The sequence below is a fragment of the Ictalurus punctatus genome, chromosome 19, assembly GCF_001660625.3.
Source record: "Ictalurus punctatus breed USDA103 chromosome 19, Coco_2.0, whole genome shotgun sequence".
NCBI lineage: Eukaryota > Metazoa > Chordata > Actinopteri > Siluriformes > Ictaluridae > Ictalurus > Ictalurus punctatus.
The window spans coordinates 14,968,868-14,989,742 of NC_030434.2; the positions used below are offsets into that span (position 1 = coordinate 14,968,868).

The 20,875-nt window shown below is 40.9% G+C and overlaps 2 protein-coding genes across 5 annotated transcripts in view; both read left to right on the forward strand.

Moving 5' to 3' along the window:
- ttll1 (tubulin tyrosine ligase-like family, member 1) lies at nucleotides 1–10,545 on the forward strand. 3 transcript variants are annotated; one of them, XM_017494127.3, is made up of 10 exons: nucleotides 1–92; nucleotides 533–745; nucleotides 1,783–1,991; nucleotides 2,118–2,298; nucleotides 3,871–4,008; nucleotides 4,105–4,213; nucleotides 5,291–5,434; nucleotides 7,207–7,293; nucleotides 7,991–8,154; nucleotides 9,794–10,545. In XM_017494127.3, the coding sequence occupies exons 2-10, from the start codon at nucleotides 633–635 to the stop codon at nucleotides 9,918–9,920; spliced, it is 1,272 nt and encodes a 423-aa protein (XP_017349616.1). In that variant the 5' UTR covers nucleotides 1–92; nucleotides 533–632; the 3' UTR covers nucleotides 9,921–10,545. The 3 variants fall into 3 exon arrangements, with proteins under 3 accessions (XP_017349616.1, XP_017349615.1, XP_017349618.1); XM_017494126.3 differs by lacking the exon at nucleotides 1–92 and adding an exon at nucleotides 165–353; XM_017494129.3 differs by lacking the exon at nucleotides 1–92 and adding an exon at nucleotides 165–353 and having other exon boundaries at nucleotides 548–745.
- A 2,931-nt stretch (nucleotides 10,546–13,476) lies between these two features.
- Nucleotides 13,477–20,875, forward strand: part of pacsin2 (protein kinase C and casein kinase substrate in neurons 2) — a 28,204-nt gene continuing 20,805 nt past the window's right edge. For both annotated transcript variants that reach the window (XM_017494124.3, XM_017494125.3), the window contains exon 1: nucleotides 13,477–13,645. The gene's annotated coding sequence lies outside the window, so the exon portion shown is untranslated. The remainder of the gene's footprint in view (nucleotides 13,646–20,875) is intronic.

The following is a 20,875-nucleotide window of genomic DNA, read 5'->3' on the forward strand; positions in this document are numbered from 1 at the left end:
CAGTAGATGAGTAGACTACTTTTGTTTTGATATTGTGTGCTGGAAAACCAACTGCACTGCACTCCCTGCCACCCTGCTTTAGTTTCTCCGTGGTGAGTATGCACTTGACTAGCCAATCATTACATAGGAAGTCTTGTTAAGAGCCAATCATAAGGCTCGGGAGGCGGGACTTTTCGGAATACAGTATGCTAGATCCGTTGCCATGGTCTTCCCACTCCCAGGAAGCGTGTGTTGTATTGTGTTGTTATTTCACTATACACCTAGATAGCGATGCGTTTAAAAGACAAAATAACCGGTCTGTGAGGAATAATTGAGAATTTAGGCATGAGCTACGCTTAAGAAAACGATAACAGGTGACGACATTTTTTAATCCAGCTGTTTTGAAGCTCATTGGGTACTGGTGCTACTGGGATGCTGTACCGGCCTTGTGGGGTAACTGTCCTGATTAAGTGGCATCCTGGATGACGGAAGTGTGTGTGTGTGTGTGTGTGTGTGTGTGTGTGTGTGTGTGTGTGTGTGTGTTACGCTTAAGCTTTGTGCTCTTCAGGACTGGTACTTGATGGGTGGAGGCAGGCTATCTCTTTGCCCCCTGCAATGAGGAGAAGGTCCTGTCCATTCCTACAGGAGGCGTGATGGCTGGTAAGGTGAAGTGGGTGACCGATATAGAGAAATCTGTGCTCATCAACAACTTTGAGAAGAGAGGATGGATCCAAGTGACCGACACCGAAGACTGGAACTTTTATTGGCAAGACAGCAGTTGTTTTGATAAATTATAAGCATCTGCACACTAAAAGGAAAAGCCCACCCTGAAACACATAAAATATATTCATATTGAAATATCTGCGATAGTGACTCTGCTGCTCATTTGTCGGTTGGTGCTGTATTTTTGTTATTCCAGTGAGAGGTTAGCAGTTATGTAGTTATGGGGGGGCTGGGGGGTATATAAATGGTAAATAAATGATGGTAAATTGTCTGCACTTATATAGTGCTTTTATCCAAAGTGCTTTACGCTGTGTCTAATTCACCCATTCACACACACACCAGTGGTAGCAGAGCTGCCATGCAAGGTGCTAACTTGCCATCGAGAGCAACTTGGAGTTCAGTGTCTTGCCTAAGGACACTTCAGTATGTGGAGTCACGTGGGCCGGGAATCGAACCGCCAACCCTACGATTAGTGGACGACCCACTCTACCACCTGAACCACAGCCACCCACTAAATAAAAATCAGCGATCTAGAACATAAGGGATAATAAGTAGATTTATTTGTTAGTTCCTAAAAGGAAAAACACCAGCGCTTCTGTTCTCACTCACCATTTTCCAGCAATGATCAATGTCGTATTAACGAGAAATCCTCCATAGAAATAGTCGAGACAGCAAATATTGGACTCAAAGTTTGTGATCTTTGAGATGATTCATGTTGGTGGAGGTATTAGCTTTGGAACCTGATCTGTTTGAGCAGAGATTACAGATGAGGAATCCGGACTGACTAAAGGACTAAAGTGCTGCCGCATCGCTCTCTTTAAGTGTACATGAACTAGGGGCTAATTCCTACTGGTGTCACTATCAACAGATCATTTAACTCAAACAGATCAAGAATTTCATCATAAAATAAATCTTGTGTGGAAAATGACATTGATTATAAATATTGATGTACAAGTTGTTCACAGTGGAGTTTTCCTTTAAGCTGATTTGCATCATCAAATGCAATTTTTTATTTATATTTTTGTGTATTTTTCCTCCTATAAAGCTCATCTTTGTCATGATTGAATGTGTCCTCTGCAGGATGAGCATCCAGACTATTCGTAATGTGTTCAGCGTAGACACACGATACCGCCTATCTGATGATCAGATGGTTAACCATTTCCCAAACCACTATGAGCTGACAAGAAAGGATCTAATGATCAAGAACATTAAGCGCTACAGGAAGGAGTTGGAAAAGGAGAGCAGCCCTCTTGCTGAGAAAGATGAAAATGGGAAATATGTCTACCTGGGTATGCTTAACAGCCTGTTAATAGCCAGCCTGTAAATAGTTAACAGCCTGCCCATACCTCTGTTTTGTCTAACTGGGTACTCTGCTTCATCTTTATCTGTCTCTTTTATCTGTCTGCTGTGGACAGATTTTGTGCCGGTGACGTTCATGCTCCCTGCGGACTACAATCTTTTTGTAGAAGAATTCCGTAAGAGTCCGTCCAGCACGTGGATTATGAAGCCTTGCGGCAAGGCTCAGGGGAAAGGCATCTTCCTTATCAATAAACTCTCTCAGATCAAGAAATGGTCACGGGACAGCCGCACTTCCACGTAAGATACACTAGGGGAGGTAAAAAAAAAATGTCACATGGCATGGATTGATTGATCGACCAATCTATCTATCTATCTATCTATCTATATATATATACATATATATATATATATATATGCATACACATACATACACTCACCATCCACTTTACTAAAAACAATGCAGTTATCCAATCATTCAATTATGTGCAGCAGCACAGTGCATAAAATCATTCAGATACAGGTCAAGACAAACATCAGAATGGTGTGATCTCTATGACTTTAACTGTGGAACCATTGTTGGTACCAGATGGGCTGGTTTAAGTTTTTCAGAAGCTTCTGAGCTCCTCGGATTTTCACACACAGCTGTCTCTAGAGTTTACACAGAATGGTATGCAAAACGAAAAAACTTCCTGCGTGTGGAGGGTCTACAGGTTAAACACCTTGTTGACAACAACTGTGGTGAGTAGAAAAGCATCCAGTTGAAGACTGGAAAAAGATCTGGTGATTTTTTTTTCCCTCCTAATCTTCAGCTGTCCAGTATGGGTGAGTCTGTGCCCTTGATGGCCTCAGATTCTGGTTCTTGGCTGACAGGAGTGGAACTGATGTGGTCTTCTGCTGTTGTAACTCATCCACCTCAAGGTTTGATGTGTTGTGCATGCTGGGATGCTTTTCTGCTCAGCACGGTTGTAAATGAGTTACTATATCCTTCCTAGCACCTCAAAACAGTCCAGGCATTTCCCTCTGACCTCTCTCATCAACAAGGCATTTCCTCCCACAGAACTGTCACTCACTCATGTTTTGTTTTTGTTTTTCACACTATTCTGTGTAAACTCTAGAAACTGTTGTGCGTGAAAATCCCAGGACATCAGCAGTATCAGAAATACACAAACTAGCCCATCTGGTACCAACAACTATGCCATGGATAAAGTCAGAGATCACATTTTTCCCTTCTGTATATGCATGACTTTATGCATTGTGCTGTTGCCAAATAAGTGAATGATTGGATAACTGTATAAATGAGCAGGTGTATAGATGTTCCTATTAAAGTGTATGGTGAGCATAGTGCCCTGTATGTGTATATGCTTTGCTCATAAATAATAACAGGGATCATTAAAACTGCATTTTGTTATTTATTTAGCACTGCCCTGAATAAGCTCTTTCACATAACAGATATTTAAGAAGGCCAGACAATACATTAAGAGCCTAGGGGGGGACTTTTTTCCGTTTAGTACTGTCCTTCACAAGCTAAATAAGATATTTACATGTTTCCTAGAAGACAACATAATAACAGTTTACACCAATCATCATGTTCATGAATTTTGCAGATTCTGCAAGGGGTATGTAAACTTATCAGCACAACTGTACATATATAACGTTCACCATTGGTTTATGCAGACTATAGAATTACTCTTGTGTGTGAACGTGGATAATTAAAAGTGATAATTCAGTCTTTTTCTACTTATTTATGGTTAGGTGTGAGTCAGTACGTTGTTCTCTTCTGCATACAAACACTACGTAATTCCTTTGTGCCCTGAAATCATCATAGTTGTCCGTACCTAGAAGTGAGAATGTCCTCTTTTATGTCTTCAGCTTCATGGCAGCTAACAGTGGAAAGGAGGCATATGTGATTTCACTGTATATCGATAATCCGTTGTTGATTGGTGGGAAAAAGTTTGATTTGCGTCTGTATGTTTTGGTCTCAACCTACCGGCCTCTAAAGTGTTACATGTAAGTATTGTCCACGAGCCCTAGATACCTGTAACCAGTATAGCAATTATTTCAAACTGGACACATTTATTTATGATGCTGTTCTTGCTTTTTCAGGTATAAACTTGGCTTTTGTCGGTTTTGCACGGTTAAGTACACCCCCAGTACTAGTGAACTGGACAACATGTTTGTGCATCTGACAAATGTGGCAATCCAGAAACATGGGGTGAGTATCATGTCAAGTGTGTCTGTGTTTGTATGTGTATATTTGCTTGTATGTGGTCGTATTTGTGTGCCTGTCCAGAGAATTAAAAAAGTTATAAAAGAGGAAGATAAAATATTTCCATCGAACACATAACGAAGCATGCTTTGGAAGAATCCCAAATGGGTTATATTGCTTTATCTCCATGGTGTCTTTGCTGGGAGTCTTTTAGGGGAAAAAAGACACTAACAATTCAGTCAGTCAAACAAGCCCGATGCTACAGAATAATTCATTTAGCTTATTGTAATTATTTGCTTATACCTAGATTACAGGGATGTTAAAACCTCACTGTATATTTGCTTAGGCCAGAATAAGACGACTGAGTATTTTATAAATAATCACATCACAACATTGGTGAACACAGCTCGCTTCTGATTGGTCAGAAGGTGTTGATTCATTTTCTACAGCAGCACGGCTCGGTCACTAGTGCTGTCTGCAAGGTTTGTAGAAATACACTCTATCTAATACTTTATTGTGTCTTTAGGAACAACGTATATTGATACTTGTATGACAGACATTCAGTTGAAAACGTGTACGTATTAATATAGCGAAGTTTGCTTAGTGTTTTTCTAAGGAGTCTCCGTGACAGCTTTGTAATAAAGTTAAAACTGTTCATTTATAGTTTCTAACACTGGAAAGACTTTGTGGTTTCCCGATGCACATTAAGGTCTTATTAACTTCAAGTGGGAGAGGAAAAACTGTTTATAGCTGTTTATAACAAACAGCCATGATGACAAGAACTAACTTGTTTCATGGAAAATATTCCATAACATTAAATGTAACTATAAATGGATAAAAAGTGTAATGTTTTAATCATTGTTTAATTAATACAAAATTGTAATCATTATTAATCAGATGGCTGTGGTATGAGAGGTATAAGGCACTTGCTGTTTTTGGACACTAATCAACTTTACTTTGTGATTGGTCTCATCACACCACCCCGTTGTTCATTATATTCCTGTAGCAGCACGCTCCATCGTGTTTTTATTCCTTATGGAAATACATACACATGTGACAGTAAGACCTCTTTGTGTTGTGCAGGATGATTATAACCCTGTTCATGGAGGTAAATGGACAGTCAATAACCTGCGTCTGTATCTAGAAAGCACCAGAGGAAAGGAAGTCACTAACCATCTCTTTGACCAGATCCACTGGATTGTGGTACACTCCCTCAAAGCTGTGGCTGTGAGTGAACACACACACACACACACACAAACACACACGCACTTTAATAATTAAATATATTCATTTATATTTCACCATTACCAACACTGATTTAAAGTAGCTAAAACTACTGTGATGATCAAATTGTTTTGGTCCAAATAGCATCATAATACAGTTTTCATATAGAAAGTTGAAAAAGACATAGCGATTGCTTGGCCTGTCACAATAATTATGTTAACGAATTATTGTACAATATATGGGCATGACCTCGATCATTTTTGCTGACCTTGATATTGCCCATTGTGTTTACATGCGCGTTTGTTTACATAACAATGAATGTCGCCAAGATTTTAACCATTCGCTCTGCCTCTGTCCTCTTGTCCGCTCTAGGCCTGTCAAATTAAGATTCAAACTTCGACTCTTAATCTTAGAGTTTAAGATAAAAATGCACATTCGAATGCAAAAACAATGCAATTAAAAGGTTACTGCTCTTTGAAAGGGTGTACTTGCATTATTATGCTGTTGTATTATCATTACATCGATATATAATGTGGCATAAATTGAACTTAAAGTGGCAATAATATCATTTATCGCAATTATTTCTGGAACAATATATTGTCCAACAAAAGTAGTTATCGTGACTGGTTGAGTCATTGCTTCATCAGTGTGATTTTAGCCAATGCCTTGGATCCCTAATTTCAGATGATTTCATCAGCAAGGTGCTATTTCAGGTTGGATTATGTGGGTAGGATTTCAGTCTTTATATATATATATATATATATATATATATATATATATATATATATATATATATATATATATATATATATATATATATATATATAATTTAGAAGATATTCTATATATATTTTTGTAAAGCTGCTTTGAGACAATGACCGTGATAAAAAGCGCTACACAAATAAAATTGTATTAATCAGAGAGGTTTGAGTTCTGTCCTTGCACGAGAAAATTGTAAATGTTTTCACGTTAAAAAGCTGACACCCTGCACCTTAACCTCATAATACTTGCTTTAATTTCAAGTCTAATGGGAGCTGAAACAGCAAAAACTATCGCTTCCCACATACACACTGAACGTGTCACTTATATTGCCCTGTTTCTCTCTTCTTTCATAGACACTATCTAATTGGTAGTTGACAAGGAGAAGTTTTTTTTTGTAGCATAAATGCATTTGTTAAAGCTCAGTATATCTCAGCTCTGTGGTTAAAATGTTTTAAAAAGCCTTTTTTGCACAGTGGTGCAATAATATATACACATGTATGTAGTGTCCACATCTGTGCATAGCAAATGTTTTGTATATAATATAAATAATGAATGTGCTTAGGTCAGTGTCACGTGTTATAATGTTTACACAAGTACAATGAGCGCTGGATAGCAGGTTCAAAAGTCTGATTCAGACTATGTACACCTTATATAAACTGTCCTTTGGTGTAACATCACATGAAATTAAATAGGCCTGGCAGAAAAGTAAACTAGGTACTTATTTCCTTATATAGCAGCTTTTTCACCACACAAGCCTGTTACATTAGTGACGTTTAAATTACTTGCATGATTTCTAATGCATTCACACTACAACAAATTCCAAATGTATAATATGAAAATAAATTTGTTAACGGAACTTAAATAATAATAATAATAATAATTATCTGTACTTTGTGATAACCTCAAAATGAGGCACTACATCTGCCCAAGTACAGCATTTCTTTGTAATAATGGAATTTCTAACGACAAAGCATGCTTTACCTAATGCTTCCTTTGTTTCCTGTCTCTGTCAGCCTGTTATGATCAACGACAAACACTGCTTCGAGTGCTACGGCTATGATATCATTATTGATGACAAGCTGAAGCCGTGGCTTATTGAGGTGAGTATTGTGTCCAGAGTATTGTAACTTGGACTGGCGTCATGTTTACCGAAAATACACCCGTCCAAAGAATCGTTTGAATTGTTTGTACGTGTGCCAGAACTCTTCAGACTTGTGTAGAAAAGGACAAATAATCCAAAGTTTCTTGCCTCATGTGAAATAATACATGAATAAGATGTAATGTGTGTGTTTGTTTGTTGTTAGTCACTGGGTAATTTTAAGCCCATGTGAATAAGCAAAAAGATAAGCATCAATACAAACTTATATTAATTACTCTGAATGGGGTTTATTTTAGGCATAGGTATAGCATTTTACAAGTGTTTACAGTATTTACAATCAAAAGCAGTGGAAAAACCCCATGAAGATAGGTTTACAATATATCCGTCAGTCTATCTGTAACTAAATCAGTTTTAGTGTAGGTTCTTCCCTTAGAGGCTAATGGTTTGCTTTAGAGTATAAGGGCCTAGCAGTTAAGTAGGGTGTGTGTCTGTATGTATGTATTCAAGCATATAGACTACACCCACCTCTGCAGCACTGTGATAATGTAATACACTTCCTGTAGATAACATCTTGGTTTTTATAATAACATGAGAAAACAGCTGAGTTAGTATGCACATAAACTCTGCCTATCACCACTCATACAGGGTTGTGTGTGTGTGTGTGTGTGTGTGTGTGTGCGTGCACGTGTTTGTGTCAGGTAAATGCCTCCCCTTCGCTCACCTCCAGCACTGCGAATGACCGCATTCTGAAATACAATCTCATCAATGACACACTCAACATCGTTGCCCCGAATGGTGAGATCCCAGACTGCAGATGGAACCGCACCCCGCCTAAAGAGGCTCTTGGCAATTACCAAGTCCTGTGAGTAGTTACTTCTTCCACCAATAAGGATGCAATGCATGTGCTACCATCAGTGACAAGCAGCCATCAGTGAAATTCTAGAATACAGAAGGCATAAAATGTAGCATGTTGTTATATGTTTTTCAATAACGTCTCGTTGATATTCTTATTGAGAAGCACAGATTTTATCATTCTGGTACAAATGCTTGTAGATCAGTAGATGTGAATCACAAAGGTGTATGAGAAAGTTTAGAATAAGTGTCAGGTATGTCTATAGGTGGTGCCTGTGTACAGTCATGTGAAAAAATAAGTACACACCACAGAAATTGGTGCCTTTTTCTTTTCTTTTTTTTTTCTACATATTTGGATAAGCAAACATTTGATCCTCTTTGAAACAGTGCCTATTGATAAAGTTGATACACTCTATCAAATGACACATAAAATTGACATTTTATAGTAATTTTCTCAATTTAAATGAACAAAAAGCAGAAAAGTCATGTGGGAAAAGTAAATACACCCCTAAATTTATCACACCTTCAAATCCATAAAATTAGAATCAGGTGTTGAAGATTGGGTGCCAGTGATTAGAACCTGCTTACGGAGTACAGGTGGAGCCTGTCTTATTTATACCCCTCTCATATCTAGTGTCTAGTTTTCCCTTTGCTACTGAGATGTGTGGTGCCATCATGCCAAAATCTAAATAGTTCTGTAAGGCCTTCCCGAAAAAAGGTTGTGGATGCCTATGAGTCTGGCAAGAGATTTAAAAAGATCTCCAAATTATTTGAAATGCATCATTCCACTGTAAGGAAAATCATCTACAAATGGAGCAGATTTCAAAAGACTGCCAATTTGTCCAGGACTGGCCTTCCCAACAAAACCCTCAAACATCTTGCAGCTGAAAGAATATTGCTTGGAACTATGGTCAAAAATTCCAACAAGCCAATGTCAGAGACTGGTGGACAATTATGCAAAACGTTTACAATAAGTTATTTCTGCTAAAGGGGACAATACTAGCTTTTGAGGCCAAGGGTGTACTTACTTTTTCCACAGACTAATATAATATCTATTGATATTTATGTTGAATAAATATCAATAGAATAAATATTTTTGTTCAAGTATATCATCTTTAATAATAGGCACTGTTTCAAAGATGATCAAATGTTTGCTTGTCCAAATATGTTAAAAGCCAACAATGTCCATGAGGTGTACTTATTTTTTCACATGACTGTTCAGTATATAGCACAGCAAGTGGCACAGCAAGTAGTGGCCCCTGCTTTGATCCTGAGCTCAAGTCACTGTCTGTGTGGAGTTTTACATGCTCTGCCTGTGTTCGTGTGGGTTTCTTCTGGGTTCTCCAGTTTCCTCCCATCTCTCAAAAACGATTGGCTACTCCGACTGGCCCCTAGGTGTGAATGAGTGTGTGTATGTCCATGTGCATGGAGCCCCATGGTGGCTCCAATTTTGTATTAATTCTCAGTGTATTAATTCTTCCCTCTAAGAATACAAGTGGACTGAAACCATGCCAAATCCTACACCATAACTGAACCACTGTTTCCTCTTTAATTTGTTACTTGTCTATATATCAAATATGTCTGTCTGAAACTTGTATGTATGCCACATGCTGTTCACATCTGTGTTTACACTTCTCTGTCTCTCCCAGTTATGACGAAGAGCAGGCGATGAGTGAGAATGCAGATCGTGACCTCCGGAGTCGCTCGGGTCAGTCACTCGGGTCAAAGAGCACAAAATCTGGCAGTGCGCGTCCAGTCACAGCCACCTGGAAGTAAGACTACAATCCTAACCACATAGTTGACTTTTATTTCCTCCCCATGAAGCAGAGATGGGCTGTGGGAACATGAAAGCTTTGAGTGAGAAATATGAGAGAATTTACCTGCACATTCCTGCATGATGTTACAGTGAAGACCAAGAGAGACAGAAGAGTCCCTTTTGTTGCATGAGGAAATTTTAGGATTTTTGACAATTTTTCACAATTGAAAAGAAAGTGAGAAGGAAAACATCAACAAAAAAAGGATTGATTAAGTAATAGAAGGTTGGAAAAATCAGGAAAAAATGTCCTTACTTATGGACACTTTCACTTTCACATAAAACTAGTTAAACTGTCATGGAAGCAGTGTTTCTTGGTATTTTGTATGAAATGTCAGTCACTTTTTTATGTCACCTATTTATTGTTTATGCAATATACTTTAAGATACTGATATTTATGGAAAAGCTTCTTCAGTGTTGCGTCTTCTGTGTAAGAAGACAGAAGAGAAACGTTGCAGAACATGATGTAAAATCTGACCACATTTGTTCAATCAGGCCAGTAATGCAACATCCTTTAAAGATAAAGTGCTCGGCCTGAAGATGGTTTTGAGACTGTGGAGGAGGAGATGGAATAAACTGTCCAAAATGCTCGGTGTCTTGGCTTATTTAACAATGTCACATTAACAGCTGTGCCACTCAGTCATCAGTTATGGTGACCTATTGAAATAATTGAAACTAACACATAAAGTGTGAACATGATCTGCACTAGACACAAACAAGTTACTTGTGTTTGTCACTTTGTTTAAGCTTAAAGATGTATAAAGTGCTTAGGACGGGCGTAGTGACATTGTTTCAAACTAATGTTGGCGGACGCTTATGGCGGGCATAGTGACGTTGTTTCACTGCGTGGGATCAAACTAAAATGGCCTGAGTGCAGCATCCATGATGTCACTAATAGCTTTGAATGACACGCATAGCTATTACACAGGCCTGATTTGAATTAGGAGACAGAGAGAGGGTGACAAACATTACACACCAACTACCAACTTTTCGACACCTCCCAGTGTTCTGCTGCACCTGTTTTTATTTAAACTATGACTTCCTCAAAAGCATGACACACAGTTTCAGAATCCACATGAAACCAGAAATCAGGTCATATGACCAATATATTTTGGAATATAGTTTTGAACACAGCTGACATCCATTGAAATAAAAGTGAGGGTTTGATCATATTTGTTCATGGAAACATCCACATTATAAATTGCACTGCATTTTACTCAATAAAGGGAGTTTAAGAGTTTAGACCTTATATCTGGGTTAAATAGTGGTTGATAATGTGAACTTTTAGGATTTCACACCCAGGGGATGTGAAATTACATCCCACATCCAAGTGTGTTGCCAGATTGAATACAATAATTGTATCTACTGTGTTTCTCAGGAATAAAACATTCTATAATAATAAATAAATACTATAATATTGTACATTAAGTTATTTAGTAGGCAGCACAGTGATGCAGTTGGTAGCATTGCCATCTTGCTGCTCCAGGGGCCCTGGTTTGATCCTGAGCTCAGGTGAAATTGTTCTCTTTAGTCACATGGTTTTGTTTGGTAAATCTGTACAGAGCTACACATTCCAGAAGTGTTTAATGCTCTCTAAACATAGGGGTTTGCCAGCACCGCGTTGGTTGTGCCTTCATCAGTGGATGTTCGTGAACATTGTGGACTCAGTTCATCCAAAATACTTCTAATTTTTTTTAACTTGGCAACAGTGTCGTGTGTAATGTGCTTGCCATGCTTCCTGTTAAAGTCCATCACTAACTTGCGACAGTTTCCTGATCCATCCTTGAGAATGATTTCAATAAGCTGTTCTCTTGTCAAAGGCATATAGGAAGACATTTCGCTAAAAAGTGTTAATTTCCTCTATGTATGAAGACTTTTGGGACACCCTGTGGTTTATAACTAGCCTCACCCACATCAGGGACAAAAGCTAGAAATCCAGTTCCCCTGTAAATAACATAACTGCCCTAAGACAGATGTTCTAGGGCAGTGGTCACTAACCCTGTTCCTGGAGATCTACCTTCCTGTAGGTTTAATCTCCAACCAAAATCCAGGTAGGTTTAATCTCCAACCAGGTGTTTTAGTTGATCAAGAACTTCTTAAGGCACTGTTTAGATGGTCAGGTGGGCATGATTATGGTTGGAACTAAAGTCTTCAATAAGGTAGATTTCCAGGAACAGGGTTGGTCACCACTGCTAAAGGGCTTTCTTGGCTCCTGAATCATTCAGGTTTTGCCCTGGCTTTCCTGGCCCACAATCAAATTCAAATTGAAATCAAAGATTGCTTCCATATGTATACTTTGTTCTGTATATGCAACTTTCTACAGTGTGTGTGTAATAATTATAGAAGAAAGAAAGAGGGAAGAGACCTATGAAATCTGGCAACCCTGCCTCCCAGAGGAGGATCCTGTTGGGACCGAGCATTATGATTCACTTCATTCAGTTGCGTTTTGAATGACCCGTTTTTGATTCATTTCCTTAAGAACAAACAACATACAGGAGCAATCTACATGCTGCTATTCCGACCTCTGTGTGATGTAATGTAATAACCGAGCATAAGGTATTTTTTGTATTATAAAATGCCCCATTTGACAAAGATTTCATTACTTCGTACTTATGAATCGATTCTCTCGAGTTCCTCCCAAAAAAGAATCATTCAAAAGAGCCGATTCATTCGCAAGCCGCGAGACATCACCAGATCCCCTGCACTGGAATAAAGTTGGTTGGACGTTAGATATTCGCAGATATGCAGAAATTAAGGGATCGTCTCTAAGGTTATATACGACGTTGTTAAACACGTTTGTAACTTCAATAGCATTTGAAGGGAATGACTTACAGTCATATAAGCAACTGGAAAGTGTTCATGTAGGAGTCAGCTACAATGCACATCTTTTAGATTTTTGGTATTTAATAAATGAGCCCATTCTGTAGTGAAATATATGGCAATATTTAAATATGATTTAATAGTTTATTTTGCTAAATATCAAAAATCTAAGAGGTGTGCCTTATAGTTGACACCTATATGAACACTTTACAGTGAGTTATGTGACTGTAAGTCGTTCCCTTCAAATGCTATTGAGCTTTAAATTATGGTATATTTTGTGCATGGGTCCATTCTGCAGTGAAATTCATATCTAATTTACATGTGATTTAATAGCTCATTTTTAATAAATATCAAAAATCTAAAAGGTGTGTGTGATACCTGACACCTATATGAACACTTTCCAGTTGGTTGTGTGACTGTAAGTCATTCCCTTCAAATGCTATTGAGCTTTAATTTATAGTATATTTTGTGTATGGACCCATTCTCTAGTGAAATTCATATCTAATTTACATATGATTTAATAGTATATTTTATTAAATATCAAAAATCTAAAAGGTTGACACCTTAGATGAACACTTTCCAGTTGGTTATTTGACCGTACATCATTCCCTTCAAATGCTATTGAAGTTAGAAATGGTGTATAAAAATGTCGTATGTAACTTTAGAGACGGTCCCTTAATTTCCGTATTTCTGCGAATGTCGAACGTCCAACGTCAAACTAACTTTTTGCCAGTATCCCTTGCTGCCTGTCCAGGCATTCGGCTATGGAGCAGCTGTGAAGCGGCTGTGAAGAAGGGAGCAAGAAGTGTATGACCTATCTAACAAGGCTCTGTATTTACGCACAATTTCTCGTTTAGATTGGACCAAGGTAAAGTAGATGTCTAACACCATGTTTATAGTGTGTCTGGAACCGAACTTTGTCATTAAAATGCTTTCGTATTAGTCTGTTTGGAGGCTGTGAATATCCAGCTAACATTAGTCGCTAGCCTGCTTAGTTAGCCGCGTTAAGCTATGTGATTAAACGGCTTTTCTGTGTCAGATTACCTGATAACTTTTTTTTTTTCCTCTAACAACCAGGTTCGCTGTTTGAAGTTGATTATAAATGTTTTCTCGACTTTATGACCGCTAAATACATTATAAAGCACAACAGAAAACTTGTCAAATGTTTTAACATGTCCGTGTTGCTCGGATGGACAGCGTTTGGGCTTGGAGACGTGCCCTAGCTAACTACTCAATGCTTAGCTGGAGGTTAAGGATTTAAAGCTTTAAAAACTCTTCAGGTGTATAAAAATCAAACTGAACATGTACGTGGTACACCAGCTGTAAGTATCTAACCAAACATATGTGTTCTACTTAGAAACCATGCTTCATTTTGCTGTCATTGCACCACTGTGTAGCATACTACTACTGCTGCTGCTACTACTACTGCTGTTTTTAAAAGTTTTTACATTTATAAGTAATGTGTGGGGGTTTTAATTATTTTATTATTATTACTTAAGTTTTGTTGGTGGTTTCCGGATATTAGACTTGTGTTTTTTTTTTTTGTCTTGCGATAGCTGACTAAACCAGCATTAGACAGGCGGGGCAGGGCAATGTTAAAATCTTCATGGGTGTAATACCAAATCACCTCCTGCTGGACATGCAGTGCACTATGTAAGGGGTAGAAGCCGTTGGGTTAGACCTCCATATAGCGCACTTCTAAAGGGAGTATTGAGCCGTTTCAGACCAGACTTCGGTCTGCTGTCAGAAGTTCCTTGCAATGTATATTTTCCCCAGGTGTATACACCTCTCTCAAAATACGTCTTTAAGTAGATAACCTGTATTTAACTGTCTGAGAGGTGCTCGGATTTGTTGATTTAACCTTGAGTCTGTGTTCAAGATGGACGTTTGTCTTTTTAAAGCCCTTTGTCCTAGCCAACATAACCTTGAAAGATGTGAATCAGCTGTCATTACTACAAATGGACATACAATCTTAGCCTATATTTGTTAGCGTGTGTTAATCTTGACGTCGATAAAGTGTAACCTTGACTAGAAACATTCAAGACAAACAGTTTAGGGTTTGGTACTTCTGTGATAATCAGCCTTTTACGTCTCAGGAGCAGCGGTATGTGTTAAGAAGAAGTGAAAGCAGCCTTGTGCCACAGTGGTTCCTGCTTTTGTTGAGCATTAAAGCGTGAGGATTTGAGTTTATGGGGAATCAGGAAGTAAGATGGAAAAGCCCACAGCCATGATGTGCAACCTTTCAACTCTTTGTTATTTTGGTAGTGTTTCCCTTCATTATGACGTCTTCTTTCCATCTGTACTAGAATGTAGGAGGCGGTGAGAGAAGGCATACATACACAGGCATACATTTACCCAGAATCGACCATCAGTAATCTATCGGTCAGGAATCTACCGCCGTTCCGTCATCAATCACGCGTAGCTACCGCCATTCCGTCATCCATCACGCGTAGCTACCGCCATTCCGTCATCCATCACGCGTAGCTACCGCCATTCCGTCATCCATCACGCGTAGCTACCGCCATTCCGTCATCCATCACGCGTAGCTACCGCCATTCCGTCATCCATCACGCGTAGCTACCGCCATTCCGTCATCCATCACGCGTAGCTACCGCCATTCCGTCATCCATCACGCGTAGCTACCGCCATTCCGTCATCCATCACGCGTAGCTACCGCCATTCCGTCATCCATCACGCGTAGCTACCGCCATTCCGTCATCCATCACGCGTAGCTACCGCCATTCCGTCATCCATCACGCGTAGCTACCGCCATTCCGTCATCCATCACGCGTAGCTACCGCCATTCCGTCATCCATCACGCGTAGCTACCGCCATTCCGTCATCCATCACGCGTAGCTACCGCCATTCCGTCATCCATCACGCGTAGCTACCGCCATTCCGTCATCCATCACGCGTAGCTACCGCCATTCCGTCATCCATCACGCGTAGCTACCGCCATTCCGTCATCCATCACGCGTAGCTACCGCCATTCCGTCATCCATCACGCGTAGCTACCGCCATTCCGTCATCCATCACGCGTAGCTACCGCCATTCCGTCATCCATCACGCGTAGCTACCGCCATTCCGTCATCCATCACGCGTAGCTACCGCCATTCCGTCATCCATCACGCGTAGCTACCGCCATTCCGTCATCCATCACGCGTAGCTACCGCCATTCCGTCATCCATCACGCGTAGCTACCGCCATTCCGTCATCCATCACGCGTAGCTACCGCCATTCCGTCATCCATCACGCGTAGCTACCGCCATTCCGTCATCCATCACGCGTAGCTACCGCCATTCCGTCATCCATCACGCGTAGCTACCGCCATTCCGTCATCCATCACGCGTAGCTACCGCCATTCCGTCATCCATCACGCGTAGCTACCGCCATTCCGTCATCCATCACGCGTAGCTACCGCCATTCCGTCATCCATCACGCGTAGCTACCGCCATTCCGTCATCCATCACGCGTAGCTACCGCCATTCCGTCATCCATCACGCGTAGCTACCGCCATTCCGTCATCCATCACGCGTAGCTACCGCCATTCCGTCATCCATCACGCGTAGCTACCGCCATTCCGTCATCCATCACGCGTAGCTACCGCCATTCCGTCATCCATCACGCGTAGCTACCGCCATTCCGTCATCCATCACGCGTAGCTACCGCCATTCCGTCATCCATCACGCGTAGCTACCGCCATTCCGTCATCCATCACGCGTAGCTACCGCCATTCCGTCATCCATCACGCGTAGCTACCGCCATTCCGTCATCCATCACGCGTAGCTACCGCCATTCCGTCATCCATCACGCGTAGCTACCGCCATTCCGTCATCCATCACGCGTAGCTACCGCCATTCCGTCATCCATCACGCGTAGCTACCGCCATTCCGTCATCCATCACGCGTAGCTACCGCCATTCCGTCATCCATCACGCGTAGCTACCGCCATTCCGTCATCCATCACGCGTAGCTACCGCCATTCCGTCATCCATCACGCGTAGCTACCGCCATTCCGTCATCCATCACGCGTAGCTACCGCCATTCCGTCATCCATCACGCGTAGCTACCGCCATTCCGTCATCCATCACGCGTAGCTACCGCCATTCCGTCATCCATCACGCGTAGCTACCGCCATTCCGTCATCCATCACGCGTAGCTACCGCCATTCCGTCATCCATCACGCGTAGCTACCGCCATTCCGTCATCCATCACGCGTAGCTACCGCCATTCCGTCATCCATCACGCGTAGCTACCGCCATTCCGTCATCCATCACGCGTAGCTACCGCCATTCCGTCATCCATCACGCGTAGCTACCGCCATTCCGTCATCCATCACGCGTAGCTACCGCCATTCCGTCATCCATCACGCGTAGCTACCGCCATTCCGTCATCCATCACGCGTAGCTACCGCCATTCCGTCATCCATCACGCGTAGCTACCGCCATTCCGTCATCCATCACGCGTAGCTACCGCCATTCCGTCATCCATCACGCGTAGCTACCGCCATTCCGTCATCCATCACGCGTAGCTACCGCCATCATATGGCTGTCTCATGTAGTGATGAATTGCAACAAAGTAAGGAAAGTTTTAAATGTATCAGGTCAGTGTGTCCCCTGGACTGGAGTTGTGAGACAATAACGTAATGATCATCCATCTGGCTGTTATTTCATTATGAGGGTGTGTGTGTGAGAGAGGGAGGGGGGGGGGATTTGGAGACTTTGTAATTGGGGAAAATCACAAAACAATTAGAATATTATCTGACTATTTTATATTGATGGCATGAGTTAACAGTCTGTGCCATCTGAGCCGAGCAAACTGTACAGCGTGTTACTTTTGGTTCTGCTCTGAGGCAGCGGCAGTGGCTGGGGGGCTGACTGAAACCCAGTGGAATATTTCTAGCACAGGCTGAGTACAAAAATGTCTGCTGATGTTCCCACAATTGTCATATGTGTGTGTAGCTGACAGTACAGCTGCACCCGGGACACTCGCAACGAATTGCACGAGGGAATTAGAGAGAGGTCATGTAGGGCCAGCGAACCTCGGCCGACTTGCATCTCTTTAGGAATGTAGGAGAAATTTCCCAATAAGGTAAAACAGTTGAGCAGTCACCTCATGGGTGCTCCCTGTTGCTTTTGTTATTGACTTTACACGCATTGCACAAGAAGTGTTCAGATATAGTGCTGTTATAAATGCTCACCTTTAGAGACTGATTTGACTTTCCATATCCACGTGTGACTGACGGTGCAGGTTGGTACTAGGAACACTTCCCTCAAATCAGCATCTTGTGCAATGAAATCCTGGACCACAAATATTGGTGTGTAGAAGTTTTGCACCATGTTAAATATCTGGGCAGCTGTGAATCGTTGTGCGAGACTTTGTTTAGCTCTTCTCATTGACGGTTTTCTCTATTTGTTTGCGTGCTTGCAGTTGACTCGCACTGTAATTAGATTACCGCAGACATAATCTCTTTACCCATAGGCAGTTGTTTGTGGTGGTGTGAAATTAGGAATTCCAATGTGAACTGTTTATTGTAGAAAATATCATGTATTATGACATAAGTTTGACTTTTTGTGCATGGGTTTTTTTTTTGTTTGTTTGTTTTTGTTTTTTTGGTGCTCAGTGATGACACTTTGACTTTGCTTGTTGCTTTTTACTATTGGAAATTCACGTGATCTCTCTCAGGTATTCTTCACGCACCAGCGTAGCCGCATGCACTTTTTCTTCTTTGAAGGAATATAAAGTATGACTAGAAACAACAATAATTAGCCATTTCTGTGAAATGACGTTTAGTATGGTTTGTTATTCACCAGCAAAAAAGGTATGGCTTGGTTGATTTTAATTACTCCGTTAGGTGGAGTAGGATGGAGACGGGGGATACAAGATGCCCAGGTTTGGGTCCTCCAAGTTGTCCAGTGATCCAGGACCTTTTCAAGGACATTTACATTTAGCGGTCCATCACAAAGAGTAACTCATTATGAACGTTATTAAATCATCATTATTAAAATCCCACTCTCATCTTATGTTATCTGTCCTTATCTTTTGCTTATTGTCACATTCAGTCACTTGTGGTCACACAATTTGCTAAAATACATTTTCAATCTTGATAAGTTTCTTGATGGCGATAACACGAAACTCACTCTGTCCTCCATCAGAAATGTGTAGAACAGCAACTCGAATGAGCCTCGGTGATGATCCTGACCTCACCAAGCACTCGGATTTCAGCCTTGACGCGGTTTGTGTGAAAAGGTCTGAGGCACTCTTGATTTCTCCACAGAGGCTCTTAAGCATGAACCAGTTCTCAGAATGTCGAGTATGTCCGTCTGATAACTGAAATCATAGTGTGTGTGCACTTTAAACAGGTTTGAGTCGTAGCGTCTTCAGTGCTTATCAGAGAGCCTTCGGCCTCAGGTCTTTTCTGCAGTGCTCACATGATCAAGTGCCCTGTGTTAGGGGCCTGTGTTTGCTTTCCGTGTTGTAATTTCTTAAGAATCCTGCTGCATAATGAGAACTTCGGGTTTATTGATCGTTGGGAGTTCTTGAGTCCTTCTCATGGTTTTCAGTAAAAGACGGTCATAAATATTGGGGTGTGTGTAAACTAGTAATTGTATCAGTGTTTTATATGGGTGTTTTTTTTTTTTTTGATGTGGTAGCTTGCAGCTTGATTGCTCTGTTTTGCTCATACACGTTTAGTAGATTTGATGTGTATTTCTGTTCTCCTTTTCTCACAGCAGGACGATGTATTTAGAAATGTCATATCTGTAATACACTTAACTGAGCACTTTTATTAGGAACACATACTGTACACATACTCATTCATGCAGTTATTTAATCATCCAATCGTATGGCAGCAGCGCAGTGCATAAAATCATGCAGATACAGCTTTGTATCAGCAGCTTCAGGTAATTTTCACACCAACCGTTGGAATGAGGGAAAAATGTGATCTCATTGGCATGATTGCTCATGCCAGACAGGCTGGTTCGAGTATTTCTATAACTTCTGATCTCCTGGCAGACAGGCTACGGTAAGTCAGATAACCACTCGGTATTTGTGTTGAGGAGAAATACAGCTAAGAATACACAACACGTCTATCCTTGAGGTGGATAGGCTACAACAGGAGCAGACCACATCAGGTTCCACTTCTGTCAGCAGAGAACAGAAAGCTGAGGTTGCAGAGACTCACCAAATCTGGACAGATAAAGACTGGAAAAACGTCGCTTGGTCTGATGGATCTCGATTTGTGCTGAGGCACACAGGTGGTAGGGTCCGAATTTGGTGCCAACAGCATGAAGCCATGCCTCCAACATGTCTTGTGTTAACAGTCCAGGCTGGTGGAGGTGGTGTAATGGCACACTTTGGGCCCATTTAATACTGATCAATCATCGCTTGAATGCCACGGTCTATTTGAGTATTGTTGCTGAACATGTGCATCCTTTCATGGCCACAATTTAAGATCTTCTAACGGTTACTTCCAGCATGATAATGCAGCATGTCGCACAGCACAAGTCGTCTCAGACTGGTTTCATGAACATCACAATGATTTCAGTGTTCTTCAGCGGCCTTCCCTGTCACCGGATCTGAATTCAATAGGACATCTTTGGGATGTAGTAGAACAGGAGATTCGCAGCATAAAAGTGCACCTGAAAAAAGGAGGATAATCCTGTATGCATTTGTTTTTCTTAGTCTGTATTAACGTTTTAATTTTCTTACTTATCATATAATATTATTTTCTCTATCCCTTTTAAGCCTGGTCAGGCAAACCAAATCATGGGACTGGTCAAGCATACTGTAGCTTTTACTTGTCCAGTGGACTAGCTAACGAGTTTGAGTTGTCCAGCCCTGCTGGGAGTTGGCTTTAATGCACAGGTGAGACTGAAAATTGACTCCAAGTTTAAGTTTTAAGTTTTTTTTTTTTTTTTTTTTTTTTTTTTTTTTTAAGTGACGGATTCTTCAATTTAGAGTGTAGCATTTACATTCATGGCATTTGGCAGATGCCCTTGTCCAGAGCGACTTTATCTCATTCATGCAACCAAGCAGTTGAGGGTTTAGGGCTTTGCTCAAGGGCCCAGCAGTGGCATATTGGCAGGGATCTGAACTCA